The sequence below is a fragment of the Taudactylus pleione genome, unplaced genomic scaffold (genome assembly GCF_031769625.1).
Source record: "Taudactylus pleione unplaced genomic scaffold, aTauple2 ptg000155l, whole genome shotgun sequence".
Classification (NCBI taxonomy): Eukaryota; Metazoa; Chordata; class Amphibia; order Anura; family Myobatrachidae; genus Taudactylus; species Taudactylus pleione.
This window is the reverse complement of record NW_028284557.1, coordinates 11,101,928-11,123,233: the sequence shown is the minus strand read 5'-3', so window position 1 is coordinate 11,123,233 and position 21,306 is coordinate 11,101,928. Positions and strand designations below refer to the sequence as shown.

The 21,306-nt window shown below is 39.0% G+C and overlaps 1 protein-coding gene across 1 annotated transcript; it reads left to right on the top strand.

Moving 5' to 3' along the window:
• The first annotated feature begins 663 nt into the window (after window positions 1–663).
• LOC148521806 (keratin, type I cytoskeletal 19-like) lies at window positions 664–12,423 on the top strand. Its single transcript, XM_088474547.1, has 8 exons — window positions 664–1,128; window positions 3,296–3,378; window positions 5,316–5,472; window positions 5,774–5,935; window positions 6,517–6,645; window positions 8,973–9,193; window positions 11,583–11,614; window positions 12,341–12,423. Exons 1-8 carry the CDS (start codon window positions 664–666, stop codon window positions 12,421–12,423), a joined length of 1,332 nt encoding a protein of 443 aa, XP_088330673.1.
• The last annotated feature ends 8,883 nt before the right edge of the window (window positions 12,424–21,306 follow it).

Here is a 21,306-nt window from a genome sequence, read left to right as displayed (position 1 = left end):
CCACCGAGGCATAAAAGGAGACATAGTATGTAAGAATATAACATACAAATTTTTGAAGATTATGAAATAGTACTGTATGATACATAAAGAAATAAAAATAGAAGGAACAAGAGAGACTAAAGAAATAGGAAAACATAACTTAATTTGAAAATATTAGACTATAATTTTTTATAACTTTCTGGTAAATCATTACAGATATACTTTTCACAATTTAGACCTAATAAGAAGATTAAGCTACACCTCTATGCTGAATCACTTTCCGATGGTCTACAATTTAGATATACATATATTTTAAGTAAAAATGTGTATCAATTATGTATATTATTGAAGGTGTGTTTGCTCATTTAAACAGCTTCCTTTAACTGTGATTATTTTTTTCTCTCTTTGCTTACACGGGTGTGTCAAAGCATCTCCTAAGCAGCATCTTAAACTTGTAAATGTCTACAGGCTAGCTAAACGCCCCCATGTTCTTAGATGTTTTACACTGTCTGACAAATCCCCTTACTGGATGAGGAAAGAGAATGATTATGTTATATTGCCCATAAAGAAGAGGAAGCTTCTTTCTTAACGCCCTTTATCATGCTTCTTAAAAGTCGTCTTCATTTTGAGAAAAAAACATTCTTTGTATTGTCAAACTGGCTAGGTCTGATATATTCTGACAACATGAGCGACATCACCAAGCAAACTGAGCCTAGAAAAGTGAAAGGAAGTCTCTCGCCAAATATCTTCACCCAGATAAATTCACTTAACCTTAGAGGTTATAGCAAAGTCAACAATGTTGGTACCTGGAGACCAATTAGTTTCCAAGTGAAGTCAGGAGGAAGTCCTATCATCAGACATCATTCATTTAACAATGTATCAGACTTTGGATGTACACATGGTGGATTTGGCAAAGAGAGGTCTCATAGTAAAGACCCCAAAAATCATAGTTTGCTTACTAACAATGAGAAGGAAACCATGATTCTTCTAAATGACCGCTTGGCATCCTACCTGGAGAAGGTGCGGCCACTGGAAGAAGAAAATGCGCATCTGGAGAGGAAGATTCGAGATTGGTATGATAGAAATCATCCCCAGATGTTGCCTGATTTCAGTCATTATTTTGGATCAATCGAAGAACTTCAGAACAAGGTAAAAATGTTTTAAAATAATGACTATTCTTAGAGTAACTTGTATAGGTGTAATACTGTTCCTACTTTGTGCTCTGGACACATCAGTCACCATGACTATTTAAATTATATTACACCTGAAAAGTCAAATAAAACATTTCTAAGAATTTACATGCATGACAAAATGTGAATTTTTTGGTGTATAGATAACAACTCATCGCATTGTGTCTTGTGGTGGGTGTTATAAGAGGTGGTGGGGGCCCTGTGTGGATAAGAAATATTGTTCCCTGCCATAGTTATGCACCAGAGTCCAGGAACCAATGATGTTTGCTATTTTTTCCAGAAATGTTGTCTCTGTTTAAAGCTACTGTACAGTATCTTTATCTTCTCCGGGACAGCTGTTTTATTATGCGAGTGGTATTATAGGCAGAAGAGGGGAAATATTCTCTAACAGTGTAACTTCAAGGAAAGGATTCAAAAGTGCCAAGTTAAATATTTTCGATGTCTCCATTTTAAGTATTTGTGGTGTACATTAAACAGACACTAGGGGTCAAATGTAAGAGGGTGAGAGTTTAGAAAATGTGAGAGTTTAGCAGTAAAACTGTCGCACTAATACATTGATCGAGCTGTATTTTCAAAACAGGAAACACCTGGATGAGAGTTTAAATCTTGAGAGTTTTTTGAGTCTGAAAAAGTTTGCATGTTCTTTGACTTTATTGCTCAGTTTAAAAATGTGACAGTTTTATCTCACATTTTCTAAACTCTCACCCTATTACATTTAGCCATAGAAATCACAAATGATACTTGTGGCCATATACAGGTCACACAATCAACTTATATATGTTATTATTTATTAAAGAAAATGTTGAGGAGGTAACAACCAGGGCTGTAACTAGGGTTATGCAAACAATGCCACCACACAGAGTGTGGAGCTCTGTGGGTGGCACTGTTGCTGCCCGGAGTGGCACCCTGCAGCCATTATCGCTGAGGCAATGCCGCCCATAGCGTCTTTTGGATGCTACAGACAGGCACCCTGCCATGTGTACGGTTGACTGGAGCATCTTGAAGATGCTCTGAGCACTGCTGCATTTCCGGGTGCCGTCGGCCCTGCCTCCTTTAGACATGATGTCATGATGAGCCCTGTTATGACCCTGGTAACTATCACTGAATCATCATCATCAATTGATTATTTGTATGACCCCTTATTCCGTAGTGACTAACATAGTCATAAGTAATCTTTCACAACAGACATGATCCATTAGAGATTACAACCTAAGGGGGAAATGTACTAAGCTCTGGAAAGTGATAAATTGGAAAGTGATAAACTACCAGCCACTCAGCTCCTAACTGTCATGTTACAGACTGTGTTTGAAAAATGACAGTTAGGAGCTGCTTGGTTGATAGCTTATCACTCTCCAATTTATCACTATCCAGAACTTAGGGCATCTGCCCTGATATCCCCTAACACATAGATACATACAGATACATACAAATTGACACACACAAAGATGTACACACTGGGGAGAAAATAGATCACCTATGGAAAATCATGCAAACACCAGGAGAATATACAAACTCCAAACCGGTAGGGGCTTGGTAGGAGTGAAACCCAAGACTTTAATGCTTAAGGAAACAATGCTAACAGGTATGGGTGTCTATTTTAAACCCAGCAGTTTGATAGTTATATTGTTGTTATTATGTACCACAGAGACCACATAAAGCACACAATAATAACAATAATTTAACTAGTAGATTTGTTCTATAGTAAAATGCACACATTATATATAGTGAAGTTCTAAGTGCCCAACACATGTAGTTTTTATTTACTAATCAGTGACACAATTACTCAGATGTAGTTGTGTCTGTTGTATGTTCTTTATTAAGTAGTCACATATAACTGCATCAAAATGGCATAATAAAACAACTGTCAGCAGAGGACAAAACAAGGATTGATAGCATAAAATACATACTGTCTAGAATAAATAGCAAACATCGCTACCTTTGGCCTTGGTGCATAAAGTAGGGGACAATCACACCCATCAACACAATGACCTGTTTGCTGACCAGAGCTACCAACACATTCCACCAGAGCTATTTTGAATGTGTGAGCTCCCAAATTTGGCCCACGTGCTTATGTAATATATGTGACTACAAATACAAAGTAACATTTTTTTTTTCTTTTTTTTTAGATCTTCAAATCCACTACAGAGAACACAAAGGTTTCTCGGCAGGTAGACAATGCAAGCCTGGCTGCAGAGGATTTCCAAAATAAGTAAGCACTTTGATGTTAAATATAATGTGACCAAATGAACTATGAGCAATGTTTGTATACAAAACAAGCAGTAGATAACTGTGTCTGTTAACAATAACCAAGCTCCATTACATCAATTACTAATTATAAGGTATCCTTCTGAAATATAGCAAATGATAAAAGTCCTTTTTTTATACATACTGTAATCTCTTAACCTAATGTACATACTATTTACTTACTGTCAGAGGCGTAACCAAGGTCTTTGGCGCCCAGGGCAAGATAAAAAATGGAGCCCCCCCCAACAGTGAGCACCAAAAAAAGGTGTGGCCATTGAAAAAGGGGGCGTGTCAATGTGACACTTCACCATTTCTTGTCACTCTAGAAGGTCAGTCATGCCGCCGAGCACCATGGGCCTTGCTCGGCGGCGCAATATCAAGTCTGTGGCGGGTGGTATTGTGAGCTATGTTATTCCCTCTCATATATCACTGTACAGTCCTCTCCCCCCAATATAATAATAATAGCACATAGTGTGTGCTGGGAGATGTGTTATTTCCCCTTATATATCACTGCACAGTCCCCTCCCCCTATATAATAAATTATATAATATATAAAGAATATATTATCTGGCTTTGGCTATATGGCAGCTAATGCCCCTGTGGCCCCACCCCCTCTGCTCTGTGACTGGGGGACTATAAGAATACGGACGTACAATTGTTAATCCAGTGATGAAGCTGTGAGCGGCAGGTGGCTGCTAGTTACAGGACGTCCTCCCTACTTTGTGCCACCTGATTGGCTACTTGCTGCTACCTGTCACTGATTGGTAGCAGGGAGTAGCCAATCAGGTGGCACAAAGTATGGAGGACTTCCTTTAACTAGCAGCCACCTGCATCTGCCGCTCACAGATTGCCATGCTTAGTAGGTATGGGCAGAGCGACTCACAGTACTGAGTCGAGCCACATGGCTCAACTCAGTGGAGTGTCTCAAGAGAGTGTCTCGGGACTCGGCTCTTTAGATACAGTAGAGCTGTAGCAAGCAGGGGTAGCGGCAACTCTGAGTGAGTCGCTGACAGCTCCAACCCCCGCAGCCCAGCACAGCAGATCATGATTCTGCACTGGCTCTCTCGAAGTGAGTCACTGACAGCTCTGCCCCCTACACTGCTGACCCGACCTGATGATACTTCTGCACTGACTCGTGAGAGCCAGTGCACACATACTCCGGCCCCGGCAGTAGCAGCTCCCACTGACAGAGGCTAGAGAGGTGGGTGTCTCGACACACTAAATGTTGAGTGACTCAAATCATTTGAACATATGAATGGTTCGAGTCATTGTGTTGAGACACTCACTCAGTAGCCATCTCTAATGCTAAGGGATATGAAAGGAGGTGGTCGGGGAGACGGGGCAGTGAGTACTAGTAGCCTTTGACGTCACGCAACATTATAAGATGGACGGGGCGGGCGGGTGTCCTGGTTGGCGGCGCCCCCCTCTTCTCGGCCTGCCATGGCACCCAGGGTACGTGCCCTGCTCTCCCTGCCCTAGTTAAGCAACAGTTTACTGTACTGATAATCTGAAGACTATTTAGACAGCTGCAGAACTTTCTCTTATTCTAACTAATTGCTGATAAACTCATGATAATAATATTTAATATTCATAGTCAAATTATTATATTGGAATAGAGCCTCTGTCTTTTGTCATTAGACATGATTGAGTCAAATATTTCCCTAGAATACAGATTTTAGAAATCAATTAATTGTTTGTGGTTACAGATATATTCCTGTGAATATTTTGCTTTAACTTTCAAAAATATGTGATGGTCTGCAAGTGTATCACTTTTAAGCAAGTATAGTGATAAAAATGATAAAAACATCTACAATTTTGGGATGAATTCCCGACATAATTGGAAATACATACATATAAAATCTAAGGCCAATACTTGCATAATTATCTTCACTTCTTTCCAAGGTATGAGATAGAGGTCTCGTTAAGAGCTGACATTGAACAAGATGTGAAGGCCTTGCGTCATGACCTAAAGAGTCTTAAAGAAGAAGTAGAAGAACTAGATTTTCAGCATGAGAAACTGCAACAAGACATCCTTCATAAGAAGAAGACCAATGAGGATGTAATGTACCAGGGCAAAAGTACACAACTTAAAAGATACAAAATGTGATGATACAGTACATTGGTTACTTCATATGAGATTATACTGATACTATATTTGAAAGATTCCAAACATTTTAAATGGAAACCTAGATGATTTGTATCTGGATAGTAAACAGAAACACAAAACTGTAATGCAGTGCTAAGTACCTGTTGGTTCCCCAGCTGATCTGAATCTGCAGAATTGTGTCTTCTACAAGTGCTGAATAGTCATAGGTTACATGGCCATTATCATGTTAACCAGTTTGTCTATGTCCTGACAGACAATAAACAGCCTCTACAGCCAGCTGGGTGCCAGAGTCACTGTGGAAGTAGATGTCCCTCCAACTGCAGATTTAAGTAAACTGTTGTCTGACATTCGAGAACAATATGAAGACCTGATGGAAAGTAACAAAGCAGAAGCAGAAAAATGGTTCCTGGCAAAGGTTCATATATTTTATATATTTTTATCTAAGAGGTGTCATTTTATAGTATTCTTGCAAAAGGTAAAAAACAGCCTGTCATTGAGTGAAATGTACAGATTGCTTACATCACTTGATTTAGAGATCAGAATAAAGTGAAGTACATCTGAATTAATGCTGTAGACTTTATGTTGCACATACACTGCTGATGGTTTGGGTTTTGCTGAGTCTTGGATAAACTTGGAAGTTTTTTGTGTCACTTTATATGTATTGTTTTGACCTTGGGTAAAACACAGAGAAGAATCTGAGCAAACATTTATGGTACTCTGTGGACTATAAAATAAAGCCTCATTACTTGGCGCCCACCAATACATTATTTGGAACAACCTATTTTTCCATTTACTAAGAGTACAAACATTTTGCTATACTCTTCCCAGGTCAAAATCCCTGTGGCTTTACCCTTTGCCCAACACAAATCTATATCAAGTTACCAAGACTGAATGGGCTACATTTATCATCAGCTTGGAAGCAAATCAATGGCTTCTTCTAATAACTCTTTTGTTTATAGTTTAGTTCCAATAACTGACCTCAGGTTTTTTTTTCAGAGTGATGAACTGAAAAGTGAAGTGGAGTCTGGCTCTCCTAAACAGCTTCCCTCATTCCAGAGGGAAATAATTGAATTATACAGAACTATCCAGGCCTTGGAAATTGATCAGCAGAGCCAGCTAAGACTGGTAAACAAAAACAAAAAAGAGGGACCAAAATTGATAGGGGATGTTTGGGTAGACATGCAAAAGTGTATCAGAAAGTAGTGTGGAATAAAATACTTTTTATAAACTATTACAATTCTTTTAAGGCAGTCCTTTGTGCAATGTGTAGGATAGAATTTCAGTTATGTGCTTATAACTACCATTTTCAGAAAAAAAAATGTTGAGACCTCTGATTGGTTTATGGCAATAAAGAAAGCCTGCTATATTCCCCAGTGATGTCATGCCTCTGATACATCGCCCAGTGATATAATGCCTCTAACACATTAATCACAGATGTCACACCTGTGTCATGATCAGCAGTAATGTCATACAGTACATCTGTCACATTCTCCAGTGATTTTATACCCATATCACATTCCCTAGGACTGTGATAGGGGACTGTTAGCTGTTAGCCGAGGAGGGGGGTTCATTTTAGGTACCCCCGGGGGGACTTAGGGTTAGGCACCCACGGGGAAGGTTAGGGTCAGACTAGGGGAAGGGGAAGTTAGGGTTAAGTGCCACTGGGGGGAGGTTAGGGTTAGGGTTAGGCACCCCCACAGTAGGGTTAGGTATAGGGAGCGGGAAGGGGGGTTAGGGTCAGGCATCACCAGGGGGAGGTTAGGGTTTAGCACCAACAGGAGGAGGTTAGGGTTAGGTGGGGGAGAAGGGGGGTTAGGGTACTTACCAGCCCCAGTCGGGATCCTTCCAGCATCAGTATTTAGTCCACCGGCAATACATCTGGCGGCATTACATATCAATTCCCCCCAGTGACATACCTCTGTCATATTCCACAGTCATATCATGGCTTTGTTTCTGTCATATTCCCTAATTACTGTATGTCAAGCTTAAGTTTCTGTTGCATTCCCCAGTAATGTCATTCCTATGTTTCTTGCACATTTCCCAGTGATGCCATTCCTATGTTTCTCTCACATTTCCCAGTAATGTCATTCCTATGTTTCTCGCACATTTCCCAGTGATGCCATTCCTATGTTTCTCTCACATTTCCCAGTGATGCCATTCCTATGTTTCTCGCACATTTCCCAGTAATGTCATTCCTATGTTTCTCGCACATTTCCCAGTGATATCATTCCTATGTTTCTCGCACATTCCCCAGTGATGCCATTCCTATGTTTCTCTCACATTTCCCAGTGATGCCATTCCTATGTTTCTCTCACATTCCCCAGTGATGCCATTCCTATGTTTCTCTCACATTCCCCAGTGATGCCATTCCTATGTTTCTCTCACATTTACCAGTGATGCCATTCCTATGTCTCTCTCACATTCCCCAGTGATGCCATTCCTATGTTTCTCTCACATTTCCCAGTGATGCCATTCCTATGTTTCTCTCACATTTCCCAGTGATGCCATTCCTGTGTTTCTCTCACATTTCCCAGTGATGCCATTCCTATGTTTCTCTCACATTCCCCAGTGATGCAATTCCTATGTTTCTCTCACATTCCCCAGTGATGCCATTCCTATGTTTCTCTCACATTCCCCAGTGATGCCATTCCTATGTTTCTCTCACATTTCCCAGTGATGCCATTCCTATGTTTCTCTCACATTCCCCAGTGATGCCATGTATTTATTACAATCACCAACTATTTTATGCTCGTTTCTATCACAATTCCCAGTGATACCATGCCTCAATGAACTTACCGCATCATAATATGCCTAAATCAAGTTCCCTAGTAATGTTATGTCAATATTTCTGTCAATCATTTGATTAGTAAATTATGATGACTGGCTATCTGGCTGTATATCTAAGGAAACATATAGGCTTCAATTTTCTGCTGTACCTAGTAAGAATACATTGTGCTTCTGGCAAACTTTGGTTCTGTGAGACAAGATTAATTCTTGCTAAACAGTCATTTTAGTGGAACCTACTATCTATACTAAGTGGGATGTAGTTAATGTCCCAGCAGTTGAGATGCCGGCTCTCAGAATCCTGTGCCAGCATCCCGACCACTGACATCCCAATGGTAAATATTGGGGTTAGGGTTAGTCATTAGGGAGAAGGTTAGGGATAGGCATTAGGGAGAGAGTTAGGTTTAGGCTGCAGGGGAGGAGGGTTAGGGGTAGGGTAAGGGTACTTACCAGCAGGTGTCTGTATTTTTTACCCAGTCGGGGTGCCGGCATCGGGATTCTCAGTGCCGGGATCCTGAGCACCGTCATCCCATACCCATCCTCTTTAAATGTATGTGTGCAGTATCAGAATCATCTGTTTTAGGGGTCTATTTTATTATTTTTTAACTGCTATATATGACCTGGGAAAGCTTTCTGAATAATATTCTGTTTCTTTACTGTAATCACAGAAATCAGCGCTTCAAAACACGTTGACAGAAAAAAAGGCCAATTACAGTTTGCAGGTGTCACAGTTACAGGACATGATCAATCAAGTGGAAGCTAATTTGTCCCGGATTCGAACCAAGCGTGAATGCCAAAATGAGGATCACACGGCTCTAATGTATGTTACAATGCACTTAGAGAGAGAAATCAGTACATACCGACTCCTGATTGATAAGCAAGATGTTCAGTAAGTAAATCCCTGCACTGACACTACGTTGTTTCTCATACAGGGACTAATGTAGGATTGGATGGATTTTGTGTCCAAAATACAATTGAAAATGTGCCCCAAACAAATGTATTTTGTGCAGCTTGCAGAGTATTGGTACAATATAGTACTTTATATCATGTCCATATCACTGTATGCATCCTGAGAGTGTTATTAATAATTACCATAGCCACATTTATTATGTACAGTATATTAACACAATTGCATAAACAAAATTAAAATACTAATTAATTTAAACTCAATACAAACATCTGTTGTCTTCACCTTTCAAAAATGAAATACAGTAAGATTTTTTGCAGCAGACTGATTGCAAATCATACTTACCTACTCTCCCGGAATGGTCCAGAGGCTCCCAAAAATCGGGTGGCACTCCCAGTCACCTGGAAGAGTAGGTAAGTCTCCCAGAACCAGCCACCGGCTGCCCGCACCACCCCTGTTGCTGCCCACATCCCCTATGGCTGCCCAATTCCTGAGCAAAAGTGGGCAATCCGGGGGGCCAAATCGCGTCATCGTAGCCCCACCCCCCACTTTACAGTGCCTGTAATATCGGCTCTGTACAGCAGTGGGGGGGCCACGATGATGCGATTGAGCCACCACACCCCCGTACTGCCCGCCCGTTGCTATACCAGACACCCTTGCTGTGAGGAGGACGCAGACCGGGCTGCCTCCTCCCGGAGGGGTTCGCCAGAGAGTAAGTAAGTCTGCTGCAAATATGAATTACAAACATTCACATAGGCTTCAGCAACCACACTAATAATATAAGTTAGTATCAGTGAGAGGGATCAAGAACACTCAGCCAATCAGAAGAAGATGCTGATGATCATCAGCATCAGTGTATACAGTATATGCATCATTGTTATGGTCTGTATTAGTCTCAGCTGTGTGAGCCATTACTGACTCACCCTAAGCTTGCACACCTGCTCCCTCCCTCAGTCTATCTCTCTAAGCATAAGGAGTTGTCAGTGCAAATTGTGACAGAATCTACAAATTGATTTAAATGTAAAATATTTATCTGTGCAGTGGCAAACGCAGGATTTCCAGAGGGGGGTTTCCAAATGCTTCATTTTAGAGCGAGTGTGGCCAGTCAATGAAGAGGGCAGAATTAATACTTAGCCAGCTTTAATATGCGTCATACAAAGTGTTATGTGTGTAATAATTCCAGCATATACAGGACCAGTGATCACAGTAAGCCAATAAATGCGTCAGTAGGCTATCCTGCCTGAGCTGAATGTATTTATTTTAGATGTGGGCACCGTTTCAGACTATTCAAGTTCGGGAGCCTGGAGGAGCAGCAGAAGAACCTAGCACTGTCATGGACATATATGTACTGTACATATTGGGCTCTATAGCAGTGCATCTCTAACAGTGCATGTTTTCCAGATCTCCTAGTTGGTGCACAGATTATTTATTACTGGCTGATACATTTTAAAAGATCCACAGGTGGTGCTAATTGTTTCATTTGTGATACTGAGAAGAACATGCAGCACTAGTAAAATTCTATTATAGTACTATTTCTATTGTGGTCATGGTGTGGGCTGGGGAGGGGGGTTTCCAGGCAGATGGAACCCCCCCATGCATTTGCCTATGCTGTGCATTTGTGCAAAAATGTGTATTTCACATGAAAAGAGACACATGTCCAATTCTACATCAGCCCCACAATTTCTTATCTACATTTCCCCATTCTGCGTTTCATTATTTGTTTACCACGCAATGAGAACAGGTAAGTAAATAAGTGCCATTGTTGCCCGCTTAAGGAACGCAGATACCAGAATTGTTGTACTGATTACCTCCTAGAAACAGTATTGACAACTGAACACTAAGAGGGCGATTCAATTGTTTTCAAGGTGTACTAATTAATGGGCGCTCAATGTTACAATTTAGTTGTTTTTCTACGCCCATTAATTTTTGCGCTTGTTGTGCTTAATTAGACTGGGTTTATATTGGAATGGTTATAAATCAATTGCTTTTAAATAACATTTTACCATGGTAAATGTAATATTCAGCTACAACTACGTAAATCCAATTTCCCCGGTTCGTTCTATCAGAACAAACCTTTATTCTTCATATAAAGCAGCTGGGTGTATCCAGGGTTTTTAGAAAGACAAGTGCAATACTTGTTGGTTGAATCCAGTTGCACAGGCCAAGACGTGTGATTTAAGGCTGTAATCATTTGACATAAGCAGTCCACATAAGGTGCAGATCCACCCAAAATTTTGTTGCCAATTATATAAATGGCAAAAATATTAGTACTAAATAATTTGAAGAAACATTAATTGTATGCTAACCAATATCGTACTGATTAACACATATGTATGAGAAAATTCCTGATTATCCTGCACTTGTTTTGTAGTGTACCAAGCCCTTTACCATCGTTATTCGAAGGTAAGTTACAAGAATGTGCAACCTGTCTTCAGCCATCTAGCATGAGTTATAACTGAAAGCTACTCAGTGGACATATTGTACCTTTATAGTATAATATTGAGACAATCACACTGGGAGTCATTCACAAACCACAGGTACAGTTCAGGAGACCACAAGTGTGCTAAGATATCGCAATAATGTATTTTCAGATGTGCACCTATACTTGGAATACTAAGATTGTATAGGCCAGTGTTTCTCAATCATTTTCCAACTGGCCACCCCCTGGCTGCCCACCTGCGATATTTGTATCCCCAACATTTGCAAAGCAATACATTTCTAATGGTTATAATTGTTATAAGATAAAACATTTTAGGCACAAATATATATAAAAGCAATAAACTTGCTATAAACAAGATTTAAAAAAAAGGCAAGAATAGATTGAATTGTACATATACAGTTTATTTCTCACATATTACAATTTATGACAAATGTAAAATGGACAATGAAACTATAGTTCATATATGCTTTATTTTTTATTTTTTTATATGAGGGAGTTAACCTAATGTCTTTATTGAAATTTGGTTTCTCTTTGCAACCATAATGCATTTATTAAAAAAAAAGGCACATACTAATTCCGTAATGTAACATCAATACATACTGCAATACACTACACTAAACATTTAACATTTTGTATGATTTAGCATTATTACACTATGTTTTATTTTTGTTATTTATTTATGTTTTTAGGGCAGCCAAAGCTTGTTAGAGTTGTTTCAATTACCGAAGAAGTTGAAAGTAGAAAAATTATTTCCCCAAGAGAACATTTTTAGAAATGATTGTCGACATCAACCTGCCAGCCTGTAGCTGCTCTTAAATATGACTTCCATGATCTTCAGCCCACCACTGCCTGGGTATTAGAATGGCATATACAAATGGAATATTGTACATATTGTCCATCTCATACATTTAAAGTTGCTTTTTTGTGATCTCTTGGTTTTTCATCCCTGTAGGAGGATATGTTAACATAATTTGTACATTATGGTCAATCTTCATAAAGCAATGGAAACTTTATTTCTGAGATTTACTTAAATATTGAATATGTTATTGCCATTAGTTAACTCTGATCCTAGGGAGAGGCTGAATCATTAAAAACATGAATATAGTGGTAGGTATCATTTTAACAAGTCACTGTCATTAGTATAGTTTGATTATAGAGTGACAGAGGGCCTAATTCAGACCCGCTCGCGAGCGCAGGATGCTCGCAAGCGGGTCGATGGTGCCCTAATGCGCATGCGCACGACGGAGGGAACTCCGTCGTGCGCATGCGTGAGACCCACATAGCGACAGCCAAGCTGTCGCTATGGGTCTTGCACCAAAGGGGGCGTGCTGTCGATGGCGATTGACAGCACGCCCCCTTTGGTGGACGTGCCGGGTGTGTGGCTGCCCAGACGGAGGCGTTCCCATGGGAACGCCTTCTGTCTGGAGCCGGCCCCACTGACATCACTAGTGGGTGCAGATCACTAGTGATGTCAGTGGGAGTACTTTTGGCTCTGATAGAGCCAAAAGCACTCCTGGGCTTGCGGCAGTGAGACCCTACCACAGGGTCTCGTCGCAAGCCCGATGGTCACGATGGTCTTGACCATCGCGACCATCATCATGGACGCTCGCATAAGCTGTGGGTGGTAACCCACAGCTATGCGAGCGTCCAAGAGGCAGCTCCATTTTTAGGTAGGAGGGCCCTGATTCAGAGCGAGCGCTCTGGTCAGAGCGTCCGGCTCTGAATCAGGCCCAGAGTCAAGCACAAAACTGCTTATCATCGTACTAAAGTGACAGAGTTTCCACCAACTAAACTTGGCTTCTGTCACTTGTTTATTCTGTTCTGTATTACAGGGAATTTATTTGGAGTCTTTTTAAATACAAAGCACTCAGCCGTAAATTTACAAAGCATTGGGTTTTTCATGGCAGTTTTGGTGGTGAAAATACTGCATATACTACAGTAATTTCCATCACCAAAAGTTGAAAATACCTCACATTGTTGGATCCCTCTATTTTTCTTTCATGTACACTGTACCTATAATGACGAATTATTGGCGAGAGGAAATCTCTTCGAGAGAGGAGAAAAGGTGGATATTCTGGATGAGCATTAATTTTTCATAAGCGACAAATGATTCATTATATTCTACACTATACCTATATCTAATATCCATCCTTGGTGACATTTATAGTAGCTTTATTCTTCAACACCACACACAATTTCCATTTCAGTGTTGCTAAGAGGCAGCAACAAGATTTTTGAAGCGCCTAAATTCCCGCCCTTTCCTGCACATTCTCCCTAAGGCAGTCCATCGCAAACAAGAGGACACTTGCATACATTCTCATAGTAATAAATGGGATTGTTCTGATTGGTCAGAGTGTGGGAGATGCCAACATATCTAAGAGACAATTATATATAGGATCACCCGTATCGAGACCTACATTTAATACAAATACTGGTGCTCTTTAGTAAGTCACACATGTATCAATAACAAGATTGTTTCAATATATGATCTGACTTTGGCTTACAATTAATGAGATATAATTCACTGAAGCAGTCCATGCTGTTTATAGACATGCGCAAAATGGCATTAAAGAGCCTGTTAAGGGATAATCTGACTGCAATATCTGACATAAACCACAGGGATGCAATGAGTAATATCAATACAACAGACTACTAGCTATAAGCATGGTGCATATGATACTTGATACTAATGTTACCAAACCCCTGCTGTAATAGTGTATAACTGTATGGGAATAGTCATGCCAAGCTACTGGAGCACACACACTAGCACAAAGAGAAATAAAATGAATTGTAAGGTAAATGTTGTGAAGAATGTATATCTAACAAACCATTTTTGTTTTAATGACAATTATACTGACCTGAGTGCACCCTTTGTGATATAACCCATCTTTCTTCTTTCATCTGAGAAAGATATTATAATAAAGTTTAAGATGTTAAAATAACTTATGGGCCCATTGTGCACCACACCTTTAGAAGACTTCTGGCTTTGTGTTCTTGAACAGAGTTTCAGCCAGGGGATAGGTAAGGGATGCTGGCGCTCGGTATCCTGGGGGTCAGAATCCCGATGCTGGCAGCCCAACCAGGTTAAAATAGCGATGGCTGTAAGTAACCCTAACCCTCACTCCCCTTTACCTACACATAACCATCACCTTCCCGCACCCTAAATCTAACCTTCCCCCCATAGTTCCTAACCCTAACTCTCCCCCTAGTGCCTAACCCTAACCCTTCCCCCTAACCTGGCTACTTACCTTCGGGATCCCAGCGGTTGGGATGCCGGTGTCAGTATTCTGATAAGCATCGAGATTCTGGCGTGGGAATTCTGAAAGTAGGAATCCCCGCTGTCGAGATCCTAAACGTATGCCATCCAGGGACTGTTCTGTTCTGTATTACAGGACATTAATTTGGAGGTTTTTTTTAGACAAAGGGGGAGATTTAATAAAGCTTGGAAAGAGATAAAATTGGAGATAAATAGCACCAACCAATCAGCTCCTAACTGTCATTTTTCAAACACAGCCTGTAAAGTGACAGTTAGGAGCTAATTGGTTGGTACCATTTATCTCCAATTTTATCTCTCTCCAAGCTTTATTAAATCTCCCTCAAAGCATTCAGTCTGAACAAATTTGGTGCTAATAATGTATGCATTATTAGTATCCGAGATTTTGCCCATGCTGCTCCCTACCTTTGGAATGCTCTCCCTCTCCCTATAAGACTCTCCACCTCTCTACAAATCTTCAAACGGGCTCTCAAGACCTACTACTTCATCAAGGCCTTTCAGCACTCATCCTAACCCACCTCATGCTCTTTCCTTCCTATCTTCCCCTTCTGTGTCACGCCTGTCTGTCTGCCCCTCCCCTTAGAATGTAAGCTCTCGCAGGGACCTCTTCCCTCATGTGCTTCTCTTTACATTTTCTTCTACTCTCTACTCCCCATTAGAGCACCTAACACAGGACTGCCAACTCCCGGCAGCTTATTGTGAGTGCTTTAATCACTATTTCAGCAATGTATATAAGTCATGTCCTTGTCCTGCACTGTAATGTACTGTAAGTTACTTGTTTCTTGTTCACCTATTAGTTCTATGTACTACGTAAGGCGCTGCGGAACACTTGTGGCACCATATAAATAAAGGATAATAATAATAATAATAATAATAATAATAATAATAATATGCACTCTATAGTGCATTATTGGTTAAAGAAATTTACCAATTGTTAATGAAGAAAGGCTTCCACTGAAAACAAAAAATATTAAGTCCAAAACATAATAATTTTCTTTACCGCTGTTACCAATAATGAGACAACTTGTGTAAACAATGTAAACAATAGAACAGTATACCGTAAGCTTTCGTGTTAGTAATACCATAGATCCTGACTATTGATAGGTACAGTCACAGAATTTTCTGATACATAAGAAACAATGTCACATTTCAATAAACAATACATCTTTATTTTATTACTTAATGAATATACATAAACTGTTCAAACAAAGTCAAACAAAAGTGTATAGTTTATGACTCATTACTGCTTCAACTTTAATTAGTAGTGAGGATGAGAACGATGTCAGCGTGCTTACTGACACACACACATCCTACATGAGATGCTTTATTTGGTGTCATCACTTGCTGTATTCAGAAATTGTAATTACATCTGCTGTAGTTCATTAATTCAAGGCCAGATTAACAAAGGGGGTAGATAGGGCAGGCCAGGAGGTGTAGTCCTATCACCATGACAACATGATGATGATCAGCTGGCCACACAAAATCATAAGTTTTAAAATTGTGCTTTGCTTTTCCTTACAAAATTATGCAAATCTTCTACTTTACATATTTATTAAGACATTATGGCCATACAGGCCCATATTGCACTTGCCACTGACCACACAGCACTGGTTGCAACTCCTCATCTTCTTACAATGGGCCCCTGATCATTTTCAGCCCCAAGCCCACATGGCCTTTAATCCAGCCTTGCATTAACTTATTATTTGCCACTGCTTAGGGTAGATTTAAATATGTATAACTTATTAGCTGTTTTGTAGATGGGGAAGCAAGGAAGTAACTGAAGGAGTTAAATTATTTTATGGAAATCTGTTAACAGTCATTTGATTGTTTAAACAATGTAAAATTCATCTGACTACTAAGCACATGTATGTACCAATTTGTCTGTAACTTTACCACTTTATAAAATTGTCATTTGTTCACAATGTCTCCTATTTTTTTTTTTTGGTGTGTGATCTTTTTGCAAATATTAATTACAAGCTTTTAAATCAGGAAATGTGCATGGTTTGTATCAAACAGATGAGTTTAATATACGTATTCACAGTTAATAAATAAATAAAGAATGCACGATCTGCACAAATCCACCCACAATACAATTGTTTGTTTACTTGTAAGTAACTACACTATTATTCCAAATTATTTATTTATTTTTTATTTTTTTTGGAACATCTTATCTCCACTATGGTGTCAATCTAATTAGGAGCAAATTGCGAGTAGCGAGTTTGTTTCTTAAAACTCACAGACTTCGCATGAATGCGTGCTCCCATGAACTCTCCAATCCAAATAAAAATGCCTATTCGAAGTACCCAAAGCGGAGGTTTGCAAACTGACTGCCAAATGAGATGTGAGAAATGCATGAAAAAGTGGGGAGACCATCGTAGACCCCCAAAATTTATAATTTCGTTAGCAGGACTGTATAGAAAACTGTATGTGGACATTAGGAAGGTACTGTAGGTGTTTAAATGGTGTCAAATGGCTGATTTGTACTTTCTTTAAAAAATGTTAAAAAATTATATAAAGCAAACTTTTTTCGTTTAATCTCAAACAAATTAAATGAAAAATGCAAAAGAAAGTAGGAAAAAAGGTGATTTGGGGGTACTTTGAGGGCACCCTGAAAAATTATTTAAAAAAAATATTTTCAATTAAAAAAATATTGTAATTGAATTTGTGGTGGCTAAACTAAAAAAAAATTATTTTAAGGTATTTGAGGACTTTTTTTACTCTCAAAAATGACATGTAATTATTGGACTAATTAATCTAATTGGAAACTTCCAATTGCCTAATTAGTCATTAGGGGATGTGAAAGGGGTTCAGCACAGTGTCCTGACATTTTAACCTTAAGATAAAACCATCTCTCACACTCAGGGAGTTGCGAATGGAATAATGTGAATTCAGTCTGACTTATCCAGTGCGAGTTGCTAATTGGATTGCAAAATAATTTGCTATGCTAATTTGAATAGAAAATAGCAACTCACAACTTGCACCTCGCAATTCACACCTAATTGGATTGACCCCTAAGAGCAAATACAGGATGAGAGGCAACAATGTGCTTCATACAGTATAATGCAAAATACTCACATGTTCTCATGGTTGTAGTAGCCCACTTACTATTGCATATAAATCCTTTATCACCAGCAACATTTATATCTATTTTAATTTATTATTGCTGCATACTATACATGTATGTTTTATCTACATTTAATATGATCTGAGTATAACATCTATAATCATTTTGCTTGAGATATTTATTTATTTATTACCAGAAATTTATATAGTGTACATATTCAGCAGCACTTTACAGAGAATACTTGGCCATTTATATAGCGTACATATTCCGCAGCACTTTACAGAGAATATTTGTCCATTTACATCAGTCCCTGCCTCACATTAGGCCATAAACACAATTACAGTCAGGTGCATAAATATTGGGACATTGACAGAATTTTCATATTTTGGCCTCTATTCACCACCACAATGGCTTTGAAATGAAACAAACAAGATGTGCTTTAACTGCAGACTTTCAGATTTAATTTGAGGGTAATTACATCCAAATCAGGTGAACGGGGTAGGAATTACAACAGTTTCTATATGTGCCTCCCACTTTTTAAGGGGCCAAAAGTAATGGGACTATCAACTCAAAAGCTATTTCATGCACAGGTGTGGGCTATTCCCTCGTTATTTCATTATCAATTAAGCAGGTAAAAGGTCTGGAGTTGATTCTAGGTGTGACATTTGCATTTGGAATCAGTTGCTGTCGACTCTCAATATGAGATCCAAAGAGCTGTCACTATCAGTGAAGGTAAACCGTCATTAGGCTGAAAAATCAAAACAAAGACATCAGAGAGATAGCAAAAACATTAGGTGTGGCCAAATCAACTGTTTGGAACATTCTTAAAAAGAAAGAATGCACCAGACAGCTCAGCAACACCAAAAGACCCAGAAGACCACGGAAAACAACTGTGGTGGATGACAGAAGAATTATTTCCCTGGTAAAGAAAAACTTCTTCACAACAGTTGGCCAAATCAAGAACACTCTCCAGGAGGTAGGTGTATATGTGTCAAAGTCAACAATAAAGAGAAGACTTCACAAGAGTGAATATAGAGGGTTCACCACAAGATGTAAACCATTGGTGAGCCACAAAAACAGGAAGAGCAGATTAGAGTTTGCCAAACAACATCTAAAAAAGCCATTACAGTTCTGGAACAACATCCTATGGACAGATGAGACAAAGATCAACTTGTACCAGAGTGATGGGAAGAGAAGAGTATGGAGAAGGAAAGGAACTGCTCATGATCCAAAACATACCACCTCATCAGTGAAGCATGGTGGTGGTAGTGTCATGGCGTGGGCATGTATGGCTGCCAATGGAACTGGTTCCCCTGTATTTATTGATGATGTGACTGCTGACAAAAGCAGCAGAATGAATTCTGAAGTGTTTCGGACAATATTATATGCTCATATTCAGTCAAATGCTTCAGAACTCATTGGATGGCGCTTCACAGTGCAGATGGACAATGACCCGAAGCATACTGCAAAAGCAACCAAAGAGTTTTTTAAGGCTAAAAAGTGGAATGTTATGCAATGGCCAAGTCAATTCCCTGACCTGAATCCTATTGAGCATGCATTTCACTTGATGAAGACAAAACTGAAGGGAAAATGCCCCAAGAACAAGCAGGAACTGAAGACATTTGCAGTAGAGGCCTGGCAGAGCATCACCAGGGATGAAACCCAGCGTCTGGTGATGTCTATGCGTTCCAGACTTCAGGCTGTAATTGCCTGCAAAGGATTTGCAACAAAGTATTAAAAAGTGAAAGTTTGATTTAGGATTGTTTAGTTTGTCCCATTACTTTTGGCCCCTTAAATAGTGGGAGGCACATATAGAAACTGTTGTAATTCCTACACCGTTCACCTGATTTGGATGTAATTACCCTCAAATTAAATCTGAAAGTCTGTAATTAAAGCACATCTTGTTTGTTTCATTTCAAAGCCATTGTGGTGGTGAATAGAGGCCAAAATATGAAAATTCTGTCAATGTCCCGATATTTATGCACCTGACTTGTATATACAACTCATATATTTCACTTATAAGTTATTATACATATTTTTCATTCCATTTTGGAAAACCTTTATTCACTTTGTCAGTTTTCTATCCACAAATGCACATTCCTAACGGAAGGTTTATTCTGCATTTTTTCATTTATTAAATAGTTATAATAATTAATATTATACAAAAGAGCGCTTACATATAAAATGACACAATTTAATAACAATGTATATAAATCAATAGCAATGTTCATACATTCTACATATAAACAATATTAAAGCCACAGAAAGAATGCAAAAACTAACACATAAGTGAATATTAAAAAGAAGCTCACATAGCGTGCCTCTTTCAATTAAAAAACCACACTCTTGGCATATATTAGGCAGTTATTTTAGATGTATATAATCATCCATGTATTGGGAATCAATATATAACAAAATTTCCAATTGCCCTTATGGACTGAGAGGTATAATGCCATTTATACGGCCTCTGAGGAAACCGCTAATAAGGACAGCGGAGAAACATGTTAGGCTAATTCCACACCGGCAGAGACTTGGCAGAAAGATCCCTAGATATTGGACTTTATGGAGGAGTTGTCCTAGGCTAAACTACTATCTTCACCAGCTTTGTCATCTACACACAGGAGCCGCAAAACAAGAGCCACACACTCACTCCCCCACAGCGGGATTAATACAGCAAAGCCTAAAATACATTTCCCCACATGGGTAAGGAACACTGCTGTTGGCGAAACCTGGACCCAGGAGTAGGTCGAGATAAAGCGCTGGTAAGCGGCTGTATAAACGGCATTATGCCTCTCAGTCCATAAGGGCAATTGGAAGTTTTGTTATATATTGATTCCCAATACATGGATGATTATATACATCTATAAGTACTGCCTAATATATGCCAAGAGTGTGTTTTTTTTATTGAAAGAGGCACGCTACATGAGCTTTTAAAAAAAAAAATATTCACTTATGTGTTTGCTTTTGCATTCTTTCTGTGGCTTTAATGTTACTTATATGTAGAATGTATGAACATTGCTATTGATTAATATACATTGTTATTAAATTGTGTAATTTTATATATAAGCTTTTTTTGTAATAGGAGTTCATCATATCCATTAATTTTTTTATTATAATTTTAGCTCCTGAATTAGTTTATTTATTATTTTTTTTTCATTTATATCATCCAATTGTTATTGTTAATGAGGTGATCTGAAAACAATGTAATTAATTTTGCTGATCCTTTATGCTTAAAAACAGAACTACAGTATGAGATTTTAATAGTTATGATTACTACCTTTACAAACTGACTTGATATATGACAGCTGACATTTCAA

Coding starts and splice junctions, on each gene's coding strand:
- LOC148521806 (XM_088474547.1), top strand. CDS start 664: ATGAGCGACATCACCAAGCAAACTGAGCCTAGAAAAGTGAAAGGAAGT. Junction 3,379..5,315: donor GCAGAGGATTTCCAAAATAA/GTAAGCACTTTG, acceptor CTTCTTTCCAAG/GTATGAGATAGAGGTCTCGT. Junction 5,473..5,773: donor AGAAGAAGACCAATGAGGAT/GTAATGTACCAG, acceptor ATGTCCTGACAG/ACAATAAACAGCCTCTACAG.